The sequence below is a fragment of the Halictus rubicundus genome, chromosome 6 (assembly GCF_050948215.1).
Source record: "Halictus rubicundus isolate RS-2024b chromosome 6, iyHalRubi1_principal, whole genome shotgun sequence".
Lineage (NCBI taxonomy): Eukaryota > Metazoa > Arthropoda > Insecta > Hymenoptera > Halictidae > Halictus > Halictus rubicundus.
Window position 1 is genome coordinate 2,518,077 of NC_135154.1, and position 24,867 is coordinate 2,542,943.

Consider the following 24,867-nt stretch of genomic DNA (forward strand, 5'->3'; position numbering starts at 1 on the left):
GAATTCATTGTGATAATGGTACCGAGTACGTCAATGCAGACGTGAAGAGGTTTCTCGCGAATAGAGGAATAACCATGACAAATTCTGCTCCGTACGCACCCGAGCAAAACGGGAAAGCAGAACGAGCGAATCGTACAATCGTCGAAGCTGCTCGCACGATGCTGCAAGCGAAGAATCTGCCCATCTTCCTTTGGGCAGAAGCAGTGAACACAGCTGTTTATCTGCAAAATAGGATCGTATCCAGAGTCCATCCCGAGGAGACACCGTTGGAATTGTGGAAGGGTGTGAGGCCCAACGTGCAACATCTAAAGGTTTTTGGCTGCACAGCGTTCGTCCATGTGCCGAAACAGTTCCGTCGAAAATTTGATACGAAGTCAAAGAAGGGTATTTTCGTCGGATATCAAGATTCATCCAAGAATTACCGCATTTTCGACCCGGTAACGAAATCGGTTACGGTGTCTAGAGACGTCACGTTCAACGAGGGAGAGACTGGAACGGAGTATGAACTGGACGGTGTGAATAGCGAGATTGAGCTGCCGTCGCATGCTCCGAATATTGTACAAGAGGAGGTCCAGTCTCAAGAAAGAGAGGAAGAAGATGCTACGACAGCACCGCAGGACCACACGACGCGTATTGGCCCATATGGTCTCCGGGATCGGCAGTCGATTCCTAGAGTGCGAAGATACCAGGCAAACTTCGTTGATCACGTGCCGTTAACGTATCGTGAAGCAATCACAGGTCCGGACTCGCACCAGTGGAAAGAAGCCATCGCCGAAGAGCTAAAATCTCACGAGGACAATGCGACCTGGACACTTGAGAAAAGGAGTCCTGACATGAGACCCCTCGATTCAAGGTGGGTGTTTAAGGTCGTGCAAGACGCTCTAGGAAGGCCCATCAGGTACAAGGCGAGACTCTGTGCCAGGGGTTTTCGTCAACGCGAGGGTATAGATTACCAGGAGACATTCGCTCCTGTCATTCGTTACGATTCCCTTCGAGTTTTCTTGGCAGTGGTGACACAGCTGGACATGGATCTTATGCAGTTTGACGTCAAGACTGCGTTCCTTCATGGTGACCTGAAGGAAGAAATATTCATGGAAGTTCCCGAAGGTTTAAACGTCGCAGCGAACGAGCCAGTGGTGTGCCGTCTGATGAAGTCGTGGTATGGGCTGAAGCAAGCAGCGCGATGCTGGAACGAGAAGCTCAGTGACGTGATTGTGAAGCTCGGTCTGAGCCAGTGTGAGAGTGACAAGTGCATTTTTCGGGGGGCAGTAAACGGTGAAAAAGTGCTCCTTGCCATTTTCGTGGACGATGGACTCGTTGCCTCAAAGTCACAAACTGCGTTGAGAATCGTGTTGAATGCATTGAGTGAATCATTTGAGATAAAAATGGGAGATTCATGCTGTTTTATTGGTTTGCAGATTGAGCGAGATCGTGTGAGAAAGAAATTGTTCATTCATCAAACGGCGTATGCGACAAAAATCGTCGAAAAATTTTGTATGAAAGGTGTGAAGCCTGTGTGTGTACCTGCGGACTTGAATGCGAGATTGTGTGCAGTAAGCGAGAACGAGCGTGCGCTCCGGGATGTGCCTTTCCGCGAGGCAGTGGGTTCTCTAATGTTTTTGGCGATCGTGTCGCGCCCAGATATCGCGTTCGCGGTAAATAATGTCAGCAAATTTTTGAGTGCCCATGATAACTCTCATTGGCAACCAGTCAAGAGAATTCTCATGTATGTATCGGGTTCTCTTGATTTCGGAATACTGTATCAAGTGCATGAGAGCGAAATGGATCTCGTTGGTTTTTCCGATTCCGATTATGCTGCCGATGTTGACACTAGACGTTCCATTTCGGGTTTCGCATTTTTCCTGTGTGGCGGAGTGGTGACATGGGCGTGTCAGAGACAAAAGATTGTCACTCTGAGCACCACTGAAGCCGAATATGTCGCAGCAGCGGCTGCTGCGAAGGAGGCCGTTTGGCTGAGGAAAATGTTACAGGATCTATACAGTCTTGAGGATTCTCCAACGATGCTATTTTTGGACAATCAAAGTGCAATCAGACTGGTTAAAAATCCAGAATTTCACAAGCGCACCAAGCACATTGACATAAAATTCCATTATATTCGAGAGCGGGTGGAGGCAAATGAGTTGAGCGTCCAATACATTTCCTCAGAGGAACAGCGTGCCGATATATTTACAAAGCCTTTTTCGAGAAGCCGTTTTGTTTTTCTTTGTAGTTGTCTCGGAATGTGTAAGCGTGCAAGCATGTAAACGCTTGAGCTGTTCAAGCAGGGAGGGTGTTGAAAAGATTTCGAAGCGAAATTGTGCTCGAAGCAGCTCGGCGTGTTTGCATGTAAGCGAGTTGCGGGTGCGTTGTGCGTGCCCGTGGAATCCGCGCGGTGTGTGTCCGCCTTGATGCGAATGCTGCTGTTTCTCGTTCTTTTGTTTTTTCGTGCGTGTATGTTTTCTTCCCAGTCGTTCATCAACCGCTATCCGTTACGGTCAGTTATTTGTTTGCAACCAATTGTTCAATAATTATGAATCAAATTAAATACAGTTCTCCGAAGAGAGACGGGAATATAAGGACGAATCGCCTCGCCCGAGATTTCGCAAAAAATTGCAACATTCTCAGGGCCCCACAGAATTTTCTTCAGCTTGAGAGGAAACTCAGGAGAATTCCGAATGAGCTCCAATTGCTCATCTGCAGCTTGCTGCTTAGAGATGTCATCAAGACTGATTTCTATCGGAAGACGGAGCGCATCGACGCGGGATAACGCGTCCGCTACCGTGTTGTCCGACCCAGGGACATGAAGAATCGTCGTAGAAAATTGTGCAATATAGGACAATTGACGAATTTGCCTGGGAGAAGCTTTCTCCGGATGTTGGATAAACGCGTAGATTAGGGGCTTATGGTCGGTGAGAATCGAGAACTCCCGACCTTCTACGAAGTGGCGAAAATGCCGAACGGCCTCGAAAATGGCAGTGAGCTCCCTGTCGTACGCGCTATATTTGGCCTGAGCCGGGGAGAACTTTTGAGAAAAGAATGCTAAGGGCTCCCAGTGTGAATTGAGACCCTGCTGCTCAAGGACAGCGCCCATAGCGAAATCGGACGCGTCCGTTGTCACCCGGAGCTCGGCACCTACCCGCGGATGAACCAGTAAGGTCGCCTTGGCAAGGGCTTCCTTGGTCCTCGCGAATGCCTCCCTCGCGCACGCGGTCCAAGGAATTTCCCGCGTATCGTTCTTCCGCGAATCGCGAAGAAACTCGTTTAACGGCGCTTGTAAGTGCGCTGCGCGAGGAATATTTCTACGATAAAAATTTATCATTCCAAGGAAACGTCGAAGATCCACGACCCGTTTAGGCTCAGGGAATTTAACTATAGCTTCGACCTTGGAGGATAAGGGTCGAATGCCCTCTGAATTGATCGCGTACCCGAGGAATTCAATTTCAGTCGCGCCGAACACGCACTTACTCGGGTTAACACGCAGTTGATGCTCCTGGAGACGCTGAAAGACCGTACGAAGGTGGTCAGCGTGCTCTTCATGAGAGCTTGACGCGATTAAAATATCGTCAATGTAAGTAAAGACAAAATCAAGATCACCCAGTATCCTGTTGAGGAAACGTTGGAACGACTGACTAGCATTCTTAAGTCCGAAAGTCATGAACATAAACTCAAAAAGACCAAATGGCGTAGTAACAGCAGTCTTTTCAACGTCCTCGGGAGCCATGGGGATCTGATTGTAGGCGCGATATAGGTCTAATGAGGAAAAGACCTTCTTCCCGTGCAGATTGCAGGAGAAGTCGTGCAAATGGGGCGTGGGATACTTATCCGGTATGGTTTGCCGGTTCAAACCACGATAATCCCCGCAAATGCGCCATGTGCCATCCTTCTTCAGCACCATATGTATGGGGCTGGCCCAAGGGCTGGAAGAAGGACGGCAAATGCCGGCCTCGACTAGAGATTGGAATTCCCGTTTCGCGGCCTGCAATTTCTCCGGACTGAGGCGACGAGGCCTCTCGAAAACCGGAGGACCGGTAGTTAATATGTGATGAAACACATCCGCCGCCCTCGAGGGCCGAAGCTTAGACGCCCCGGAAACGTCAGGAAATTCCCTGAGGATACATGCCAACGGCGAAGACGGCTTCACGGTATTTACCGAGCTCCAGGGAACAACGCGCGGAGTGGCAACCGTATAGACATTAGTACCGGTATCAATAAGTCGGTGAGACCTAAGGTCCACCAGAAGACCGTAGTGCTTCAGTAAATCAGCACCTATTATCGCGTGTGGCACCGCGGCGATACAAAAATTCCATTTAATCGGACGCCGCAGCCCGAGGTCCAACGACCGAAACGACTCGCCGTACGTGTCGAAAGTCGACTCGTTCGCCGCAATGAGTTTAAGGCCGGTCGGTCTACCGCGGATACTCGGGTTGGCCGGAACCAGTGACAGGTCCGCACCTGTGTGTACAAGATATGAGACGCCTGTTAAGCGATCCTTAACATGAAGACTGGATGACGCACGCGACACTTCCCCACCCATCTTAATAACGGAAGATCCTACAAGTTTTTTTGAGGGGCGAAGGTAGCATACTTCGCACACCACTCCTTGCACGACATCGGTTTATGCGGATATTTCCTATGCGCGTAACAAATCTTCGGATCGGGGGCCGAACCCCGAGAGCCGGTCCGCCCTTGACGGGACGGAGTAGACGAGCGCGAGCGCTGCCGCTGCACTTTCGCGACATCGGTCCGAAGACCGCGAACATCAGCCCGGAGCCTGACGAGCTCCGCGGCTAAGCGCTTGAGTTCTTCCTCAATCAATGACGAGGAAGGCGAGGTAGCAATGGACGAAACACGCGGGTCAGCAAGATTCAACGATTTGGTCCGCGATTCTCGCTAATTTATCAAGGTCCGCACAACCCGTCGCCGCTAGGATGGCCCGATGGCCCGGAAGAAGCAGATCTAAGAATATAGAACGAATGACGGCATCGTCGCAGGACCCGTCATTCAGATTACGCGAGCGGTTTAAAATGAGGGACGGCTTGCCATCGGACAATACCTCCCCCTTAAGTAATTTGCGCAAATTGGCCTCAACGGACACCCCGAAGTTCTCAATAACCCGTCGCTTGATCAAGTCATAAATGTCCGCAGGACGGGGGTCTATCATGATTAAATCTTTAAGACACGAGACGACTTCGAAATCTACTGCCGCGAGCACCGTGTCGGCCATAGTGGCCCCGGAAGTAATCCGCGCCGAACGCATCGTCCCCTCCACCTGGGCGAACCACAAAGCAGGATCGCCCTTATAAAACGGGGGAATCTTCGGAATTCGGTAATTTTCGACGACCCCGAGCGGGACCGCCGGTACGCTCGCAGCTTCGTCGCTGGCCATCGCAAGTAAACCAGAAAGTTCCCCAAAAGGGAAAAGAGAAAAAAAAGAAATGCCGGCGGAACGCACACGGCAACAACGTTTCAAGGCAAAGTCGAGACTCGAAAGGCCCGTTAGAACAGGTCGCAACGTGTCAACATCAACACGACGTAACACCAGGACGCGAGGTCACAAACAAGTACGCTCGCGAGAGACGACGCGGAACGCGCATAACAGTCGCCATACCAAAAAAAAAGGAAAACACGACACACGCGAAGGGCACGTAGACCTCTGAAGAAGGTCGACGTCAGCACGACACGCGTTCTCGCACGCAGACAAGGAAAACCGAACTACGCAATAAACGCGAGAAACGCAAAATAGCATTCGCGAGCGCTAAAATTCACACGCGAAAAGGATCGCGTCGCACGAGAAAACGCAAGTTCACTACGCAACCGGAGCAAGACACGCTCACACACGCGGCCTCGCGTAGCCGCTACACGCATCGCTACACGCAAAACACGCTCACTCCCGGCACGTTACACACGCACTAAACTGCACTGAACGGCAGCCGGTGAGGCGGAAATCCCCTCGCCTGTCCCCGCGTCGTCCAATCGACGGCAGCAGGTGGGTACGCTCCGGTATTTATTGCCGAAGTGCGGACCTCGCGAATCGTTCGCGAATATTCGGCGCTCGCGGATTGGTCCGCGCTCGGGTCTGCCCGCGGATTGGCACGCGTCAGGGGCCGGTCGCTGATTGGCCCGCGCCTGGTCCGTTCTCGAGCTCGCGACGTAACACGAGAATCGCGGTTTCGTCCGATCCCCCCTTTTCCCCGGAGAGCGGAGCGGTACGGTTCGCGGAATTGGAGAGGCGCATGCTGCGGAAAGATAACGATCGCTACAAAAGTTATTCTTACGTAGGGTCGTAGGGGGTCCGATGTGCCGGATTTTCCCGGTCCGTTTGTCGAGCCGGATGATCGTCTTCTGAATATGGTCAGGAAGTTTGGCCTGTTTGATTATGGTTGTGGTTGTTCTTTCTAATGTCTTTGTTGGGTCTTTACGTATTATTCTGTATGTCGTGTCATCAAGTAAGTTTCGTGCTTTCTTAATGTATTCGTCCTTGTTAATGACTACTGTTCAGTTTCCCTTGTCTGCTGGTAGAACGAGGATGTTTTTAGGTTTCCTGATGTCTTCAATGGCTTTGATTTCAGCCTCGGTTAGGTTGGACTTGGGAGGTCGTGCCGATTTCAAGGCATTGGTGATGAGCCTTCTTACCTCGTTTGCTTGTTCTGGAGGAAGGTTGTGTATGGCATTCTCAACCTGACTGATGATGTTTTCTGTAGGAATGGATTTGGGGGTGATGGCAAACTTGTGGCCTTTGGATAAAACGGACTGGGCGTCGGTTGACAATGGTAAATTAGTGAGGTTGATGACTGTGTTTTTGAGGGGTTCGACCTGAGTTTTGGGCACATAGAGTTTCTTCAATTTCTCCTTCTGTTTTTGTGTACGGATGGTATGTACTTTTGAAGCCTGCTCATAACTCAATCGATCCACCTTGTCCCATAGTTCCGGATTGATAGTGTTGCTTAATTCAAGGAATAAGTGGAAGAGTTTCTGGGATTTAATCGATATTTCTTTCTTGATGTAGGCAATCCTTTCCCGTAGCAAGGCGAAGCTTGTGCGTTCGAGGAAGCGGGGAACTGTGCTCTGGTCACGGCACCGCTTCAAAAAAGCTAAGGTACAGAGGTGTTGTTGTACGCTTTTTCGATGTTTTGAGAAAGAGTTAACTTTCTGGAGAATGGCCTCCCCGTGGAGTTGCCTAATCAGAGATTTGCGACTTTCACGGCCCGGCGTCATACAGTTTTGTCTGTTGAGGCTTTCGGGTGTAAGCCGTGTCCTAAAGGAAGAATTTTCCCAACGTTTCGCAAGCATTGCAGCTAGCTTCATCAGGGGTTCAGAAGACACACTGATACTGATGTGTGTCGGATTTGTGATCCACTTATATAGTGGTGTTTGCTCATTGTTCGGGTTCGGTAAGCACCAATCAGAGTAGACTTTTAATTCACGATCCCTTCTACTTCCGTATGTATTTGTGCAGGATGCACGTAGTCATTATTATATAATCAATATTTCCCGGCTTCCCCTGGATCCGTCGATTGTAAATACGGAATTTCTGGGATAAAATTCCAAATGCGTTTTCGACTGTTGCTCGAGCCGTTGACAGGCGTTTATTAAAATGCATTTGGTCTTCGTGACCTTCCGCTACTCGTCCCGGATACGGCCTCAAAAGATTCCTCTTCAGAGGAAAGGCTTCATCGCCGACGAAGACGCAGGGCGCACAGATGGATGTGCCCGGCAAATTAGTGTCGGGCAACATCCGATAGGACCCGTCATTGATCCCTTGCCCTATCAATGAGTGGGCAAAAACCCCTCCATCGCTGTTTCTTCCGTACGACCCAACATCAACAGCTATAAAGTTAGAATTGGCATCAGCCACAGCCAACAAAACCACTGAAAATGTCTTCTTGTAATTGTAATACAATGAGCCGGAGTTCGGTGGGGCTTGGATAATTACATGTTTCCCATCAATGGCCCCCAGACAGTTGGGAAAATGGCATTTTTCCCAAAACTCCTGCTTTATTGCTTCCCACATTTCCATGCTGGGTGTTGGTATGGCCTCAGACCTCAGTCTCTCCGTAATGGCCCTGCAGGTTTCCTTCACTATTAATTCCACAGTCGATGCACCCATTCTAAAACTATAACTGATAGTTTTGAAGGAATCTCCTGTTGCTAAATACCTGAAATAATAATAAAATGTTAATTAGAAAATATTTCTTTTACAGCCGAAACATGCAAAAGTAGATGGCAGAATCTACGGGATCAATTTAGGAAATTCCGCGCCAGAAGCAGTGCGGTGCGGAGCGGGCAGGCGGCGGACAACGCATTGCGGAAATATAAATACGAAGATGCAATGCAATTTTTGGTCCCTTTTTTCCAAGAACGTCAAACGCTTTGCAGTTTGGTGAGGTGAGCAATATTTCAAATAATATTTAATATTTCAGACCACATTATTGACTATTTACATTTATTATCCCATTTGAAATTATTTACAATTAACTAATTTAAATATTATTTTTCTCAGCTCCGTCAGTTTTAGTGGAGACTCTAATTATTGTACGAGAGAAGAAAATGGGGACGTCAGCGGACCCCCGCTTGAGACCGAGGGGGAAGAGCCGCAGGACAGGCAACCTCCACAAAAGAGGAGACGTCACCGACCACAACAGAATGAATGCCGCAATGATGGAAACGAGGATCGCTATGCGGCGATACATAATGGAGTTTTGGAATGTGCCAAGCAGCTCAAGACTGCTACGGAGGCGGCGACATCGGGCAACCCCGGAATGTCGCAAGGAGAAGAAGATGGGGTTCAAAAAGAATTGCAAGACTTCTTCCGGTGGATATGCTCGGCCACTTCGAACCTCAAGCGAAGTACGCAGGAGCGATTCAAGATGGAGATTATTGAGCGTTTGGCTGCGGCAAAAAAGTCGGAAGAGACCTAGGCGGTACTTAAGTTAGATTTAGTTAGATTAAGTTAGATTAAGTTAGATTACTTTATATAAAGATAATTTAGGCTAAGATAATTTTTGGTAGCATTTAATTGTATAACATGTAGTTTGTAGCGTTTTAAATAAAAATAATTTCATAAGGATTTAATTAATTATTTTACGCTCACTTACCTCAAGCAAACTGCCAACCGTTCCTCTGGCGCAATTGGTGTTTTCCAAGGCGTACAAGTTTTTGTCAAATCATCTTTGATTTTCCCAAGTAGGGCATAAAAACAATCACGATTCATACGGAAATATCCGTAAAATTTTTCCTCGTGATCCAGCATTTGTCTGAATAGTACGAATTCTCCTTCGATGGCTCGATTTTGCCACAGCGGGTGGACACCGTAGCGCCTTCTTCCTCCCCGACTTGCCTCCTGTTCCGACTGGCGCTGCTGGTTCAGTTTGCGCAACGCGAGCAGTAGCCCACTGAATATTACCATCACAGTTACCAATCCTACAGAATTCGGCATTTTGTCTGAATGCTGGATATTCGTTCTCGCGTGCTAAAGGTCGTGTTTTTTGGCCAAAAATGGTGCTGAAATCTTGGTTCACAGCCCTTAAATACACAACCGGTAAGGGGGGTGGGACTTCCTCGGTCAGATGAGTGGCAAGCAAATTGTATATTTTTAAAGGGTGTACGGAGACCTTTCTGATTTACTGTAGGTTGCTGTAGGCGTGCGGGTTGCAATAAAACATTTGGCCGCCAAAGGGCCTAGCCGAATAAGATGGTCAAAACTGCCCTTAGACGTTTTTCAATAATTAATGAACCATTCGAAAGCTGACCAAGAAAAACCCCTCTGAGCCAAATTTCAACCCCCTATCTTGCTCGTGAGGGTAGTTACAGGGTAAATTAGATTTTGAGCTTTTCCGTGCATTTTCCGCACTCTGATGATTCCCAAAATTCTGAAAAAAATGTGACATATTTTGGACCCTAAGGCGGATTTTTGAGAATTTTTTCAGATTTTTTGGATGCAAACTGTGGTCGTAAAAAATGAAAAACCTCAAAAAAATCGGAAAAATGCAGGTTTCTCAAAAATATGAAAACATGCTATTGAGCTGTTTAGTGCCCCAATAAAGTACCATAACAGGCAGTGTCCTCAATTTTTTTTAGATTTTTTCTTGTGGGCACTTTTTGTCCAGACAAGAAAAACCGAATTTTTTCGACGTTTCTGCTATTAGGAGGAAAGTTACACTTGTTGATTTTATCGCAAGTATATATTAAGTCATTTTTAACGTTATTACATTGAAACAAGTAAGTGTTTGACCTCAGAAATATGTTTTAAGAGGAAAATAAATTCTATTTCGTGCGATATATACGAGAATGTTCGCAACGTTTAGAACATCGCCGGTTGGCCGAGCAGTCAAGGTGTCGGACTACGGAGCGTAAACGCTGGGTTCGAATCCCGTCGAGGGTAAAGTTTTTTTTTCCATACATCATCTTTATTTTTTCAATTTCTTATATAGTTTATTCATGTGATTTTAACAATATTTTTTAAATGTTTTTAAAAAATATTGAGGTAACATTTTTAACTAACTTTTATTTATATTACTCCGATTTGACTTCGAATTTAATGATATTATTTTCTTGGATTAGGCAATAAATTAATATTTATATTATTGTGTTCGTCCACGACTTCCGCCAGATATAGAAATTGCTTGCGAAAATTGGTAAGATTCCGTGAAAAGAATTTTTAAATCTACTTCTGTCATTTCCGGAAAATCCAGAGTATCTACCGAGGATACTGTTTGAAATGGAGTCGTTTTGCAGTTCCAATTATGTCCAATTTTTGGAAAGGTTTCGTTGTCTACTTGTTTGTGTAGAAGCTGGTACTTTTGACCTTGTATACTATACATTGCCTCTACAACCCAATGAATTTTCGTGACTTTTCGGGAATAATTCGACACTTTCGTCGAAAGTTGAGAACGATTACCTTTTAAAGCAGGCATGAGAACTCTGAATCCAAGACCTGTTAAATGAGATGTAACATCTCGAAAACCTCTGTCGACAATACAAAAGTCTCCCCTCTTCATGATGGTTTTCAATCAAGTAACTATAAACGGAAATACATCCTCATGTACGTTACAATAAAGAGGAATGGCTAAGGCTTATTTGTACCTGATACCTCACTTTAAAAATAGTGGTAGTATGTAGCCCTTTTCTTTCAATTGGACAAAAACCAATACTTTGCTGCGTGTTATTTATTTAGAATTCTTCTCATTTCCTCCCTAATTTATGAAGACGCAAGGCTTAGAAACCAGATTAATGAATTTTAATATTAAGAATGTTAGAGAGGACCGTAATGAAGATCATATACAATTAGAGAATCGAGGAAGTGATAGATACTCTAAAACTATATTTACATATATTTTATTCAAAAATGTTTCTTAAATATTTTTAAAACATTAAAAAAATATTTTAAAAATCACATGAATAAACCATGTAATAAAAAATTGAAAATATAAAGATGATGTATGGAAAAAAAAACTTTACCCTCGACGGGATTCGAACCCAGCGTTTACGCTCCGTAGTCCGACACCTTGACTGCTCGGCCAACCGGCGATATTGTAAACGTTGCGAACATTCTGGTATATATCGCACGAAATAGAATTTATTTTTCTCTTAAAACATATTTCTGAGGTCAAACACTTACTTGTTTCAATGTAATAACGTTAAAAATGCCTTAATATATACTTGCGATAAAATCAACAAGTGTAACTTTCCTCCTAATAGCAGAAACGTCGAAAAAATTCGGTTTTTCTTGTCTGGACAAAAAGTGCCCACAAGAAAAAATCTAAAAAAAATTGAGGACACTGCCTGTTATGGTACTTTATTGGGGCACTAAACAGCTCAATAGCATGTTTTCATATTTTTGAGAAACCTGCATTTTTCCGATTTTTTTGAGGTTTTTCATTTTTTACGACCACAGTTTGCATCCAAAAAATCTGAAAAAATTCTCAAAAATCCGCTTTAGGGTCCAAAATATGTCACATTTTTTTCAGAATTTTGGGAATCATCAGAGTGCGGAAAATGCACGGAAAAGCTCAAAATCTAATTTACCCTGTAACTACCCTCACGAGCAAGATAGGGGGTTGAAATTTGGCTCAGAGGGGTTTTTCTTGGTCAGCTTTCGAATGGTTCATTAATTATTGAAAAACGTCTAAGGGCAGTTTTGACCATCTTATTCGGCTAGGCCCTTTGCCGTTTTGCACGTGAGGGTCGCCATGTACATCGAAGGTATCTATTAGTTTATTGCCGTTCAAAGGACAATTTTTTGGTAATATATTTCTCTGTGCGTCCACCGTCAACGTGTTTCAGGAGGACAAAGAATCAGATCCTTCCGAACTTCTGCCGTGTTTATTTGACTTCTTTGACAAATTGTTTCATCGTGCCGATATCACGACCAACTCCGAAAAGTTCTAGTTTCACTCTCGACATCAGTAGGAAAAACATCGGTGAAACAGCTTTTTAAAAGTAATACAGTATTTATAATGTTTTACACACACACACACACACACACGCGCACGCGCTCACACACACACACACACACACACACACGCACACCTTGCATGACCTTGAAGGTCACTGTGCAGTATACGGATGAATTCGTCTAGACACGCGCTTTCGTGCGATACAAAAAATATACAGCATTCCATTTAAAAAATTGAAGGTCGCCTTCATATCTAGCAAAATAGTATAAACAAAAAAAAATTACACACGCCATTGTGTTGCATATAAAAAAAAATTCCTCTTTCATTTTTTTCTATTATTCACTATTTACGAGAAAAATGCTGGCTAGTAATAGCGTGAACAACCTGTATATTAATAATTTCATTTTCTGTGAATAATTACACATATATAAATAATTTACCATGTCACGGGGCCCAGGTTTTCCGACCCGTCCGACGGAAGAAAACCGGGGCCACGACGGGTTAGACACGTTCGGCCGCGCGGAACGTGTTTCGCCCGGTGACAAACGGTATCCCGTAGGTTCGACTTTTTCCCCGACGGAAGACTTTACCGGGTTCGGGACTCGAAACGGGCGCCAGACACTCGCAAGTGTCACACGAACAATTTCGAAGGTAACGCGAGACGCGAATTACGATACCGAACCTACGAGAACCGCGCGAGGGCCTGAATAGCGGCAGCCTGGGCCAGGGTTCTACGTGGAGGGAATACGGGACGTTTCCCGCGGCGGAAAGATTTCTCACAAAAAAGCGTACACGAGTTTGGGGCTTCGAGTTAACATTTATTTCATCCGGTCTTTACAAGGAGCTGCCGGGATCGCCCGGCAGCGGTGTAATCGAAGCCCGCGCGATTTTACAAGTTTGTACGACGGGTAGACGGTCGCTCGCGCTTTTTGCACCCGGGTATGCTTTCCTACGCGTCGAACTCGATCGCGGGCGCGATGTACGGCAGCCTCTCTCTTGACAATTAGCCGGTCGAGAAGCGACCGGGTTCCGATGATATACGCGGCAGCAAATTCGAAATGACTGTGGCCGTCGGAATTAGCCGGAAACGGCGATACGGTTTTCGTCGCGTCGTCCCACCGTGGGACGTCCCCAGATTGGATTCGCCAAAAATCGGTAACGATACGGGCCCCCCGTCCGTTCACCGACCGACGGCCTCACCCCCTTCTCGATTCTATTCTGATCGCGATTCACGGCGAGCGAGGTCACGTCTTAAATTAGACTCGAAGTCCGGCCGATTCGCAAAAACGCTACCGAGCCAACGCGAAAATCATAATGGTGCGGAAAAACCTGGTCGGCACTTACCACGCGGTACGTGGTCTCCTAGTCGCTTCGGTCTCCCTCTACGGCAGCTCAGGTCCCCTTAGCGGCTTTAATTCCTCGGGATTCGGCAGCTCTTTCAACCCCTACGTCTCGGCAGCAGTGACGATGTTAAAAAATGACTATGTGATTTACGCACTCGTAAAACGACTACCCCGGACTCGTTTCGGCAGCACAGTGACCTACTTCGCGAAGACTCGCCAACGCGGAAGCGAGGCGTCCCCCACTATCCTACTTTTCCCTGCTCCTGCGCGACGCTCGAACCTATCGCTTGCTCTCGCGCGTCAGGGCCGCGTCCGGCGGTACGGGGCCCTCGGCTACGGATCTATCGGCTAACGCTTTCCTGGTGACACGCGTTGATTGGCCGCTTCCCTTGGAGGCAGACAGCGTGTCATTCCCTCAACGGGTGCGTGTTGCTTTTCGGGACGAGGCGGCGACGAGGTCGAGAGGATGTACGCCTCAGACCCATAATTCCTCGGCGGTGCCTCCGGGTTGGTAGGCACGGGCTCGGTGTCCTCCTCGTTGACTTCCTGCAGGGCGGCCTCCGTATCCGCCCCCCGAACGTTTTCTCTCCGGGTTTTCCGCGTTCCTGGGAGGAGGGAAAAGGATCCGGGTCCCCCTGGGACCCGGCCACGGTCCTGCAACTTCGTGTCGCACCAAATGGCGCGGCATTCAAACCGCGTCAATATCCAACCTGGGATCTCGGACGCTCCCAGGGAGATCGATCACGACCACCGTTATCGCGGTGGTACTGCCAAAGGGCGGCCTGGTCTTTCGATCTAAGATCTGAGGGACGTGGAAAACTTTGCCACGTCACAACTCCATCGCCCCCCCCCCCCGGGAAGACCGGGCCATACCGGTAGCGCCTCCGCGGGCTCGGCAGCGTAATCTCAATCTGGGAGTGTCCGTCGGTTCACAAAAAAAAAATGAATTGTCACAGACAAATACCCATCACCAATATTATCTACGACAAATATTTACGGGACAGATTACAAAGGGTCGGGCGAGACTCCCGCTTCCGGCCGGCATCCACTTAGTTCTGTTCGCGCGGAATCGGGTCGCGAAAGGGGGAAGTTCGAGGTGTTGTGTTTGCGCAAAATTAAACAGCCGAGTTCAGGGTTATGTTCCAAATGTTGTATTTATTATTCCGGGGAACGCTTGTGCCCCCGGCAGCCTTGTATTCTCTTGGTTCTCTTACGGCAACTGGCTTACTAAGCTAACTTAACCTAAATCCCATTCGTTCGCTCACTCTGGCTCGCTCCACCTGCTGTTCGCGCGCTCACACCCTTTTCATACGGCAACCACTCACGCCCTCACACATACTCGAAAGTAAAACAAAATATACGCTTTATCTTTGGCGCTCTGCCCTCAACTTATAACGCAAACTAATGTGTCTTGCTCTTTGGCGTAAATCATTGGCCCTTTTGCATTCTTTTCTTTTGGGTCGTATGTTGGCAGCGAAAAAAACAAAAAAAAATGCCCCTTATCGGGACCACCTCTGATCGTGATCCTTGGTGGTTTGGTGGGGAAAGGTGAGCGTGGATACGTCTCCCACCGGTTCGGCAGCAATGATGACAGAAAGGGCTCTCGCTCGCGCGGGACCGCGATTCTCCACGTGGGTGGGGAGTGAGTATGGGCACTGGCCCCGGCAGCTCGGAAGAGGTGAGTGGTTTACCCCCGGGGTTCTTTGTAACCCCAAGGGTGATGTGGCCCGCCCACCTTCCATGTCTGGCCACACATCGGGCACGATTTTATTGTGTACCCTAGACGGCCACACCGGAAACAGTACGTTTCCGGGCCCGGGCAAAACCGGTGTTTGTGGTCCCGGGCACCACATCGCCAGCAGCCGTTCTGCCGGTCCTTTACAGAGGCGGCCCACGGGCCGGCCTTCTTCTGTACGGCAGCTGGTGGGGGAGCCTCTTTAGGCAGCTCCAAGAGGGTGGCCATTCGTCGCGGCTCTGCGGGGAAGACGTAGGGGCGTGGTTCCCTAAGGGCCTCTGCCAGGCTCTTCCGGCGTCTCTCCGCGGCCTCCTCTTCAGCTTGCCGGCGCCGAAAACGCTCCAGAGCAAACCGGTGCTGTTCCTCGAATCGAGCGGCCCCCGAACTTCCTCGGGCGGTGGTTGTCGAGGATCCGGCAGCTATCTGGTCATTCCTTGTGAAGGCTCGGGTCGGGCGGGCGATCGGGCGACCCGTCATGAGGTGCACCAGGGGCCCCGGGTACAGCTCTTTGGCTTCCGTTCCCCTGTTGGGCGACGGCTTTCGTTCCGGCAGTCCCTCCCTCTCGGGCGCTTCCGCCACCGTGATGGGGTCGGGCTCCTCGCCCTGCGATAGTGTGGGGGAGGGTGGAAAGGTGTCCTCCTTAGACGAATCTGCTCCTCCCGCGGCATCGGGCTCGTTATCCCGCGGCAGCGCAGATGGGGGCTCCCGGGCCTCCTTTACGGGAGGGCTGGCCTCCTCCGGGAGATCGGGCTCCTGGTCCGTCGGCAGCCTAGGCAAGGTTTCCCCCGTCTCCGTCTCCGGAGGGTCGGTACTGTCAGTGGGGCCAATCCCACTGTCCCACGGCAGCTCCTCTATACTGTCGTTGAGGGTGTCATCCAGCCCCGTGGCCGGGGGTTCCGGCAGCAATAATAGATTGGGCTCGCCGTCTGCGGACTCGTAGGAGGTGTCCGAGTTGCTGGGGAGTCCGCCGACGACTACCTCGGCCTCAGGTGCGTCAGTCGGCATTCGACAGGGCAGGGTGCTCGTGGTGCCTCCCTTGGATAGATAATCCCGTAGGATTTGCTCCATGCGGGGTCGGTACTCCGGTGAATCCAGGGCCCGTAGAGCCTCGACTAGATCGTCGAGCGGGCTGCGGGGCTCGGTCCTTGCACTCACGGCATCCATTATTATTATTTGGGTCCACGGCGGTACTGAAATAGAACCTTTCCTGTTAGGCCTAGTCCGTGCATTCTCGTGATGGAAGGAACGCTTTTAGATCGCTGACGTGGACTTTGCCCAAATCCTTGCCGGTTTCCGTCGCTACGTAATATACTACTGGCGAAACCTTTTTCGTTATTATTACTGGCCCTAAGTATTTCGGAACTAGTTTCGCCGCAATATGCTGTGTTGCCGATGATAAAACGCGTTGCCGAACTCCCGATCGCGGTGTCGCAAATTGTAATGACGCGACTGTCGGTTGTACGCGTCCTCTAAATTTTCTATCACCCAGCTCCTCAACGTCGGCAGCTGGGCAACTCGCTCTTTCCACTTCGTCGTGGAGCCTACCTCGAAGTCGATCGGCGGTTCCGTAGTTGCTCGCACGCATTTTGCCGGTCGCGGTTCTCGCCCGAAGTTTAAAAAGGCTGGGGAAGCCTGTAGCACTGAATGTCGTGCAGTGTTATACGCGAATCGAAACTGCGGCAAATTCGCGTCCCATTCTCTATGGTCGCTTCCGATATAAGCCTACGATCATTGTTTTTAATATTCTATTGACGCGCTCCACCGGGTTCGCTTGCGGGTGGTACGGGGTTGTTGTAGTAAGTCGGATTCCGTACTCTTTGGCGAGGTCGCGCAAACATTTATTCGCGAATTCCGTGCCGTTGTCTGTCAATAGCACATCGGGGTTTCCCCATCGGGAGAATACCAACCCCTCAAGTACCTCGGCAATTTTTGGACCGGTCGCACGTCGTAGCGGGGCGCATTCAATCCATTTCGTGAATAGATCTTGGATTACTAGGAGGTACGCGTTACCGGACCTGCTAGGAGGGAACGGGCCCATAATGTCGGCAGCTATCACTGACCACGGCGTGTCAATACGGCGCCGACCCATCAATCCGGAAGGGAGTGTCTGCTCCACTTTCGTAAGTTGACATGTAGTACAGCGTCTTACGTATTCTACCGCGGTACGATACATGCCGGGCCAGTAGTAGCGAGCCGCGATTCGATAGTAGGTGTTACGTCCCGCGGTTGGTTACGCGATGATAAAGACGCTTCGCGATTTTACCGCGGAGAGACGCTTCAAAATTAGAACCATTTTGCTCACTCGACTCGTACGTTCGAAGTCTAGCCGGGTCCACGGTTCCACATAAATATGTAGATATGCTACTCACCAACAGTCCTGGACAGATTGCAAGAAACAGAGACAGATGGGGCAGCCGTGCTCCCTTGGATTGGCTACGGAGAATGGGTCGGTGTCCTTGTCCCTCTTAGGTCGATGGCTCTCTCTCTCTCTCTCTCTCTCTCTCTGGAGATGCTGGTCCTGATGCTGCGCGGCCGCGAGATGGTGCGGACGTTCGCCGAATGGATTGGATTGTTAGACACGAGAGGGCGAGATAACTGGCGTAATTAGTGTTTACAACCGGCGCGACGCGGCACTCTCTTGCGCGGGATTGGCGGATAATAAATGACAGGATTTGAATGGTTAACACTAAGTATATATATTCAAAAAGTAGTTGGAATACAAAGACTCTTAATACTAAGATTGGAACAGCTAGAGATAGTAAGAGGTAGTAACGTTTTAAAAGGAAACGCGAGATGTTGACGCGACCAGGTCGCGGATGAGAACCGACTTCCTCGGGAATTGTCCAGACCTCCTTCGCTCGGAGATCGCGTGGAGGGGCGCGTGACGTATTACGCGTCGTAGTGGGGCTCGCTAGAGCGCGGTGACGTAATAACGGGACTTAGAATTCTATGTGATGTAATGTAGTGGCTATCTATATATTATACAACTTATGGCCTAACGCGACATCTAGTTATAACCAAACACAACATCCCGACGGCGCGACATCTATTCAGAAGCTAACGCAACATGTCGATAGGCGTGACATCTAGTTATAACCTAGCGCAGCAACACGTCGGCAGACGTGACATAGGTCTTTTCTATGCCTAAGTGTCCCGCCTGCGGACTATCGTGCGCCTCCTGCAGGATCTCGGTTCTGCGCTCCTCGGGGACAACTAATTTCCATTCGTCCCCGTCTTGCCCTAATGTTTCTGCGATCAGAGGATCGGTTCTTCGGCAAAATAATTCCCCGCCACGAATGGTCCAGTCTTTAAATTTTTCCGGGTTTTTCTCGACCTCCGCGAATTTCCCTTCGTACCAGCTCGCGCGTACTACGGCAGCTATCGGAGTTTCCCCCCCAATGGCACCCCCCCCTCAAAAACGCGCGAGCGTGCATCCGGCACCTTATTTAATGCGCCTTGTCGATAAACTACCCGAAAATCATATTCAAGTAATTGCAGGGCCCAACGCGCCAGCCTTCCCGACGGGTTATGTAATTTCCGTAGCCAACATAGGCTGTTGTGGTCGGTTACTACGGTAAAAGTGTACCCTTCTAAATACGCGCGAAATTTTTGTACCGCCCAGACTATTGCTAGACATTCTAATTCCGTCGCGGAATATTTCCTCTCCGGCATCGTGAGAGATCTGCTTGCGAATGCGATTACTTTTTCTATTCCCTCGACCTCTTGCGTTAAAACGGCGCCTAATCCTACCGTGCTCGCATCCGTCTGCAAGGTGAAAGGGATTTCGAAATTCGGGCACGAAAGAGTCGGTGCAGTTGCGATCGTATCTCTAAGGGTTTCGAAGGCGGTTTGTTGTCCGTCCTTCCATTCCCATTCCCGATTTTTCCGCAATAAGTTGTTCAGCGGTTCTGCAAGTGTTGCGAATCCCGGAATGAACCTCCTATACCAGGATGCCATTCCTAGGAATCGCCGCACCTGTTTCACGTTTTTCGGGGGAGGATACGTTAAGATTGGTCTTATCTTTTCGGCATCGACTTTTAACCCTTCGTGACTGACCACGAATCCCAAGTAACGGACTTGCTGTCGGCAAAATTCGCATTTTTCGGGGTTGATTATTAATCCGGCAGCCTTTATTCGAGATGTTCGTCGAACGTTTTCGTCACGATAATGATATCGTCTAAATATGTGAACGCGTGGGGTTCCATTTCTGGCCCTATTAAACGATCTAGTAAACTTTGGAAGGTTGCCGGTGCTCCCGTGAGCCCGTACGGCATGCGGCGGAAATGAAACAATCCTTTTCCCGGTACCGTGAACGCCGTGATTTTGCGACTTCCCGGTTCTAAGGGGATTTGAAAGTACGCCTGGCTGAGGTCAAATGTCGAAATGTATTTCGCGGCGCGCAGTTTGTCTAGTATCTGCGTCATGAGTGGTAAGGGGTACGCGTCTTTTCTAGAAACTTCGTTTACTTTTCTGAAATCGAGACAAAATCTATATTGGCCGTTTGCTTTCTTGACCATCACTATTGGACTTGACCAGCCATTTTGTGACGGTTCGATTATGCCGTCCTACGTTATGGATATTCATTCCGGAACTTTGTGCAACTCATCAGAATTTACATAAAGTTGTCTCCGAAAACTTAAAATATGAGAAAAGCCAGGACCAATAACTCCTGCTTTAATGAAGCTGATTGGAGAAACAGGAGAGATGTTGATTTTGCGAAGTTCTTCTAAAATGACTTCGTGTGGAATTATAGGGCAAACGTTTGACAAAATAATCCTTTTGGCTTTGGAGATGAGCGGTCTGATTGTCAGTGTGTGGGTACCAATAACGACTTTAGTGTGGTTGTCTGAGAGTTTATCTGCTAACTCTTTACTGCTGAGGTACAAACAAACTCGCCCTTGAGAAATCCTGGAGACAAATCTGATACTACTGGGGCCAATTAGGCTTGCAATTGCAACAGTATATTCCTGCACTGTGATTCCATCGATAGCATCAAGGATTATTGCTTGCTCCTTTGTAGGAAAAAGGAACTTTTGCATTACTTCCGCATAAGAAACAGGGAGTGAATTTTTCTGTGCTCCTGTAATCAGCTCCTGTAATCAGAGGCTACGACGCCATGCTGTGCTCCAACACGGAGGTTGAGCGTGTGTTTACACTCGCGAATAACACTAACGCTATCACACTCACTCAGCCACAGACACAGAGACACAGCAGAGACGAAACTCGTAAACACGTCCTCACTCGATGACGGTTCGAATCGGACTCCCAATGGTATTGTCACGTCTGCCGACGTGTTGCTGCGCTAGGTTATAACTAGTTGTCACGCCTATCGACATGTAGGAGTGTAATATATTTCTCCAAATAAAAGACGTGTTATCTCTTTCAGTATTTATTTTAATCTGAAGCAATTTGTTATGTAAATAATTTTTGTTGGTAGGGAAACCAAAAACAAAATAAATGTTAACAACTATATATAAACAAATTAATCGATACAGAAATCTACATTATCTACAACCGCCACAATGTTGCGTTAGCTTCTGAATAGATGTCGCGCCCGTCGGGATGTTGTGTTTGGTTATAACTAGATGTCGCGTTAGGTCATAAGTTGTATAATATATAGATAGCCACTACGTTACATCACATAGAATTCTAAGTCCCGTATTCCCCATCTCCGAGGCGCGCCAAGATGCGCGACATTACGTCACCGCGCTCTAGCGAGCCCCACTACGACGCGTAATACGTCACGCGCCCCTCCACGCGATCTCCGAGCGAAGGAGGTCTGGACAATTCCCGAGGAAGTCGGTTCTCATCCGCGACCTGGTCGCGTCAACATCTCGCGTTTCCATTTCAAGCGTTACTACCTCTTATTATATCTAGCTGTTCCAATACTTAGTATTAAGAGTCTTTGTATTCCAACTACTTTTATTGAATATATATATAGTGTTAACCATTCAAATCCTGCCATTTATTACCCGCCAATCCCGCGCAAGAGAGTGCCGCGTCGCGCCGGTTGTAACCACTAATTACGCCAGTTGTTTCGCCCTCTCGTGTCTAACAATCCAATCCATTCGGCGAACGTCCGCACCATCTCGCGGCCGCGCAGCATCAGGACCAGCATCTTCAGAGAGAGAGAGCCATCGACCTAAGAGGGACAAGGACACCGACCCATTCTCCGTAGCCAATCCGAGGTGTGGGGATTTTGATGGTCCACCACGTCTCCCACGACTCCCAACATCACGTCGGGGTCACCAATGTGGGGATTTTAGAATGGTGGAGGCGTACAGATGTACGCACTGATGAGTTCCGACGGTCCTCCACGGTCGTGGGGACTAGGAACATAGATCTCGTAACACACGAGAGATTGGGGTCACCAGTGGCCGGAGGCCACGCGTTCTCTGGCGAGAACGCACGAAATAAATGTCCAGACGGACTGCGTTCAAGATGGACGCGCCACGTGGTCGCGGCAAGGAGGATTTAGGTTATACACGTGAGGCCCACTCCTCACGAGTAAAGAACACGTCGGGTAGTAACCACAAATAACTACGTTTATTTCAACAGGCTCGAAAAAGAGCTCGCGACGCTCGATAACGAGTCGCGACGGTTGTGTACGGAAAACGCACGGTCCTGCGGCACCACGCCGCAGGATAAACTTTTCGTAGACGAGACGCTCTGTGCGCAGCGCGGTTCTCTCGACGAAGACTCGGAGAAGAAGAAGGAAGGCAGAGTCGGCAACGCGCTCGTTGCCGCTATCGCCCGGCCGCGCAGGCGCAGTAGCGCTTACTGCGCGGCTGTGTCGCCGGCCCCACAGAGGGAGCACGGCTGCCCCATCTGTCTCTGTTTCTTGCAATCTGTCCAGGACTGTTGGTGAGTAGCATATCTACATATTTACGTGGAACCGTGGACCCGGCTAGACTTCGAACGTACGAGTCGAGTGAGCCAAATGGTTGTAATTTTGAAGCGTCTCTCCGCGGTAAAATCGCGAAGCGTCTTTACCATCGCGTAACCATCCGCGGGACGTAACAGTATCCTGCTCGATGTTTTCTCGGTCCTTCTGCCAATTGTTTAGCATTTCCATATGCTTTTCTGTCTGCAGATCAAACATGCATTTGTCCATGTCTTCTTTCTGCGCGTTTGGTCCATAATCCGAATCTTGGACTGCGCGGAACTGCTTCTTCGTGCTCTTCGTGGTCCTCTTCTTTTCGGCATTTTCTGAGACTTTCTTTTTGCGTCGTTCTTCCATATTTTTCAAAACTTGTGGCGACTCTTTTCCCATAGCTTTGCATAAGCGAGACAATGCTTCGCCTGTATTATATTGTACCACGGCAGCGGCACATCTTGCGAAGTACGATCCTCTTTGACCGAAATGTAGTCTCTTTCCCCCAATATGTTTTGCAACAACGTAGTTGAAGCTCTCCACCGCGTTGTTGTTGGTTCTGTAGAGGAGGCTTGCGGAATACGCCGATAGTATCCGGATGATGTCCTTGATGGTTTCGTAGACACCAACGGTTGATAATTGCGGAACAATATTCTGTTCGTCCATCTTCGGTGTTCCATCGCAGAAGTACAGTAAAAATTCTACTGAAGTCACTGCCGACGTTCCCTACTTATGACACTCGAACACCTCATACCACTCAAGAACCGTCGTGTCGCGGTCACCACATTGTCGGGTATATCGGTGTGAGACCCGAAGACCACTACTAATCCAATTACAAAACTTCTTTATTTTTCATTATTTTTTTATGAAACTTTTACCAACATATTCGTGGCATTTTTCTGATTAAAATGATACCAAATATTATATAATTCCGATGTTATTTACTTGTGTAACAAGCGATGAAAGTTTCGAACGCAGAGGAGGACAGCGTATGGGAAAGAAAGAGACGCAGAGAGTCGCGGCCGCCGGCAGAGATCAAAGCTCGCGTGAGCGCAGGCCTTTAAATGAAAAATTTAACTCCTTTATTATTAATTATTTTTTTATGAGACTTTCACCAGGATGTTCGTGGCATTTTTGTAATGAAAATGAAACCAAATATGACATAATTCCGATAATATTTACCTGTATAATGAACGATGAAAGTTACTTTCCATAACAATTACATTGACGGAAAATTAGTGTAAATGTGATCCAAATTATATCGCGTTTGGTATCATTTTAACCAGAATAATGCCACAAATATATTGGTGAAATTCTCATAAAAAAATAATTAATAATAAAAAAGTTAAATTTTTCATTTAAAAGCCTGCGCTCACGCCAGTCTTTGATCTTTTCCGAACGCTTCGACTCTCTGCGTCTCTTTCTTTCCCATACGCTGTCCTCCTCTGCGTTCGAAACTTTTATCGCTTGTTACACAAGTAAATAACATCGGAATTATATCATATTTGGTATCATTTTAATCAGAAAAATGCCACGAATATGTTGGTAAAAGTTTCATAAAAATATAACGAAAAATAAAGAAGTTTTGTAATTGGATTAGTAGTGGTCTTCGGGTCTCACACCGATATACCCGACAATGTGGTGACCGCGACGGTTCTCGAGTTTCGCTGTCAGCACCTCCGTACAACATCGTATTTCAAACGCGACGCCGGCGAGTACCTCCGACGTTCCCTACAGAAGTCACTGAAAAAGAACCAAAAGAGTGACTTCAGTAGAATTTTTACTGTATCCTAATTCTTTACATTTCTCGTGTTCGCCAAAAACGTGGCTGGGAACATTCCTGATATCTTCAACCAAATTTCTCACTTTCTGAGACATCGACAGGTTCGGCTGCTGGAATCTGTATTCTGCAGCTTTCATGATGTCCGTGCGCATCCGCAGAATATTATTCCCCACGGTTTTCCTCAGCTTTCCGGGTGGAGTCTTCTTCGCAACATCTTTCATCTTGTTGCAGAAGTTGCGCATCAAATGATTCGTGCATTCAATTTTCTTGACACGAACCAAATTTTTGTATGGGTCGCAGTTTATTATTTTTTTGTATACGCTGCTATCGCCGTCAGCAATCAGTGTCGAATATACAAGTCCTCGTTTTTCGACACTGGTGTTGAATCCTTCTGCAATGGCTTCGCTCTCCATTCTGGTGGATGTCCGGTTTGCGCCCCAATTCTTGAAGCACTGGTGTTGCCTTGCTTCTTTTCCCATTTTCACCGCATCTTGGCAAATGCAGCAAGTCTTGTTCTTGACTGCAATGAAGAGCACTTTCTTCGTGTGGTAGCCCATAATAACGCCCACACCAGACATCGAGTCGTATTTCCCTGTCCGGTACGACCGCTTCATCCAGCTTCCGTAAGCCACGACGGGAATGTGTGGAATTCCACATGGGAGGACGTCGCCTCTTTCAACGGCTAGCCTCCTCTCCTCTTCAGCCGCTGCCATCATTTCCTCTTCCGCAGCAGCGCC

General features: G+C 48.1%; 1 protein-coding gene and 1 long non-coding RNA gene across 2 annotated transcripts in view; both read left to right on the top strand.

Moving 5' to 3' along the window:
* The window catches only part of LOC143355036 (uncharacterized), a 118,372-nt gene extending 109,306 nt beyond the window's left edge, over positions 1-9,066 (top strand). The window contains exons 2-3 of the mRNA XM_076789487.1: positions 8,202-8,385; positions 8,501-9,066. Coding sequence (XP_076645602.1) covers positions 8,202-8,385; positions 8,501-8,918 — 602 coding nt within the window. The 3' untranslated portion in view covers positions 8,919-9,066. The remainder of the gene's footprint in view (positions 1-8,201; positions 8,386-8,500) is intronic.
* LOC143355040 (uncharacterized) overlaps positions 1-24,867 on the top strand; it is a 387,508-nt gene that overhangs the window by 332,466 nt on the left and 30,175 nt on the right. The gene's annotated exons all lie outside the window — the stretch shown is intronic.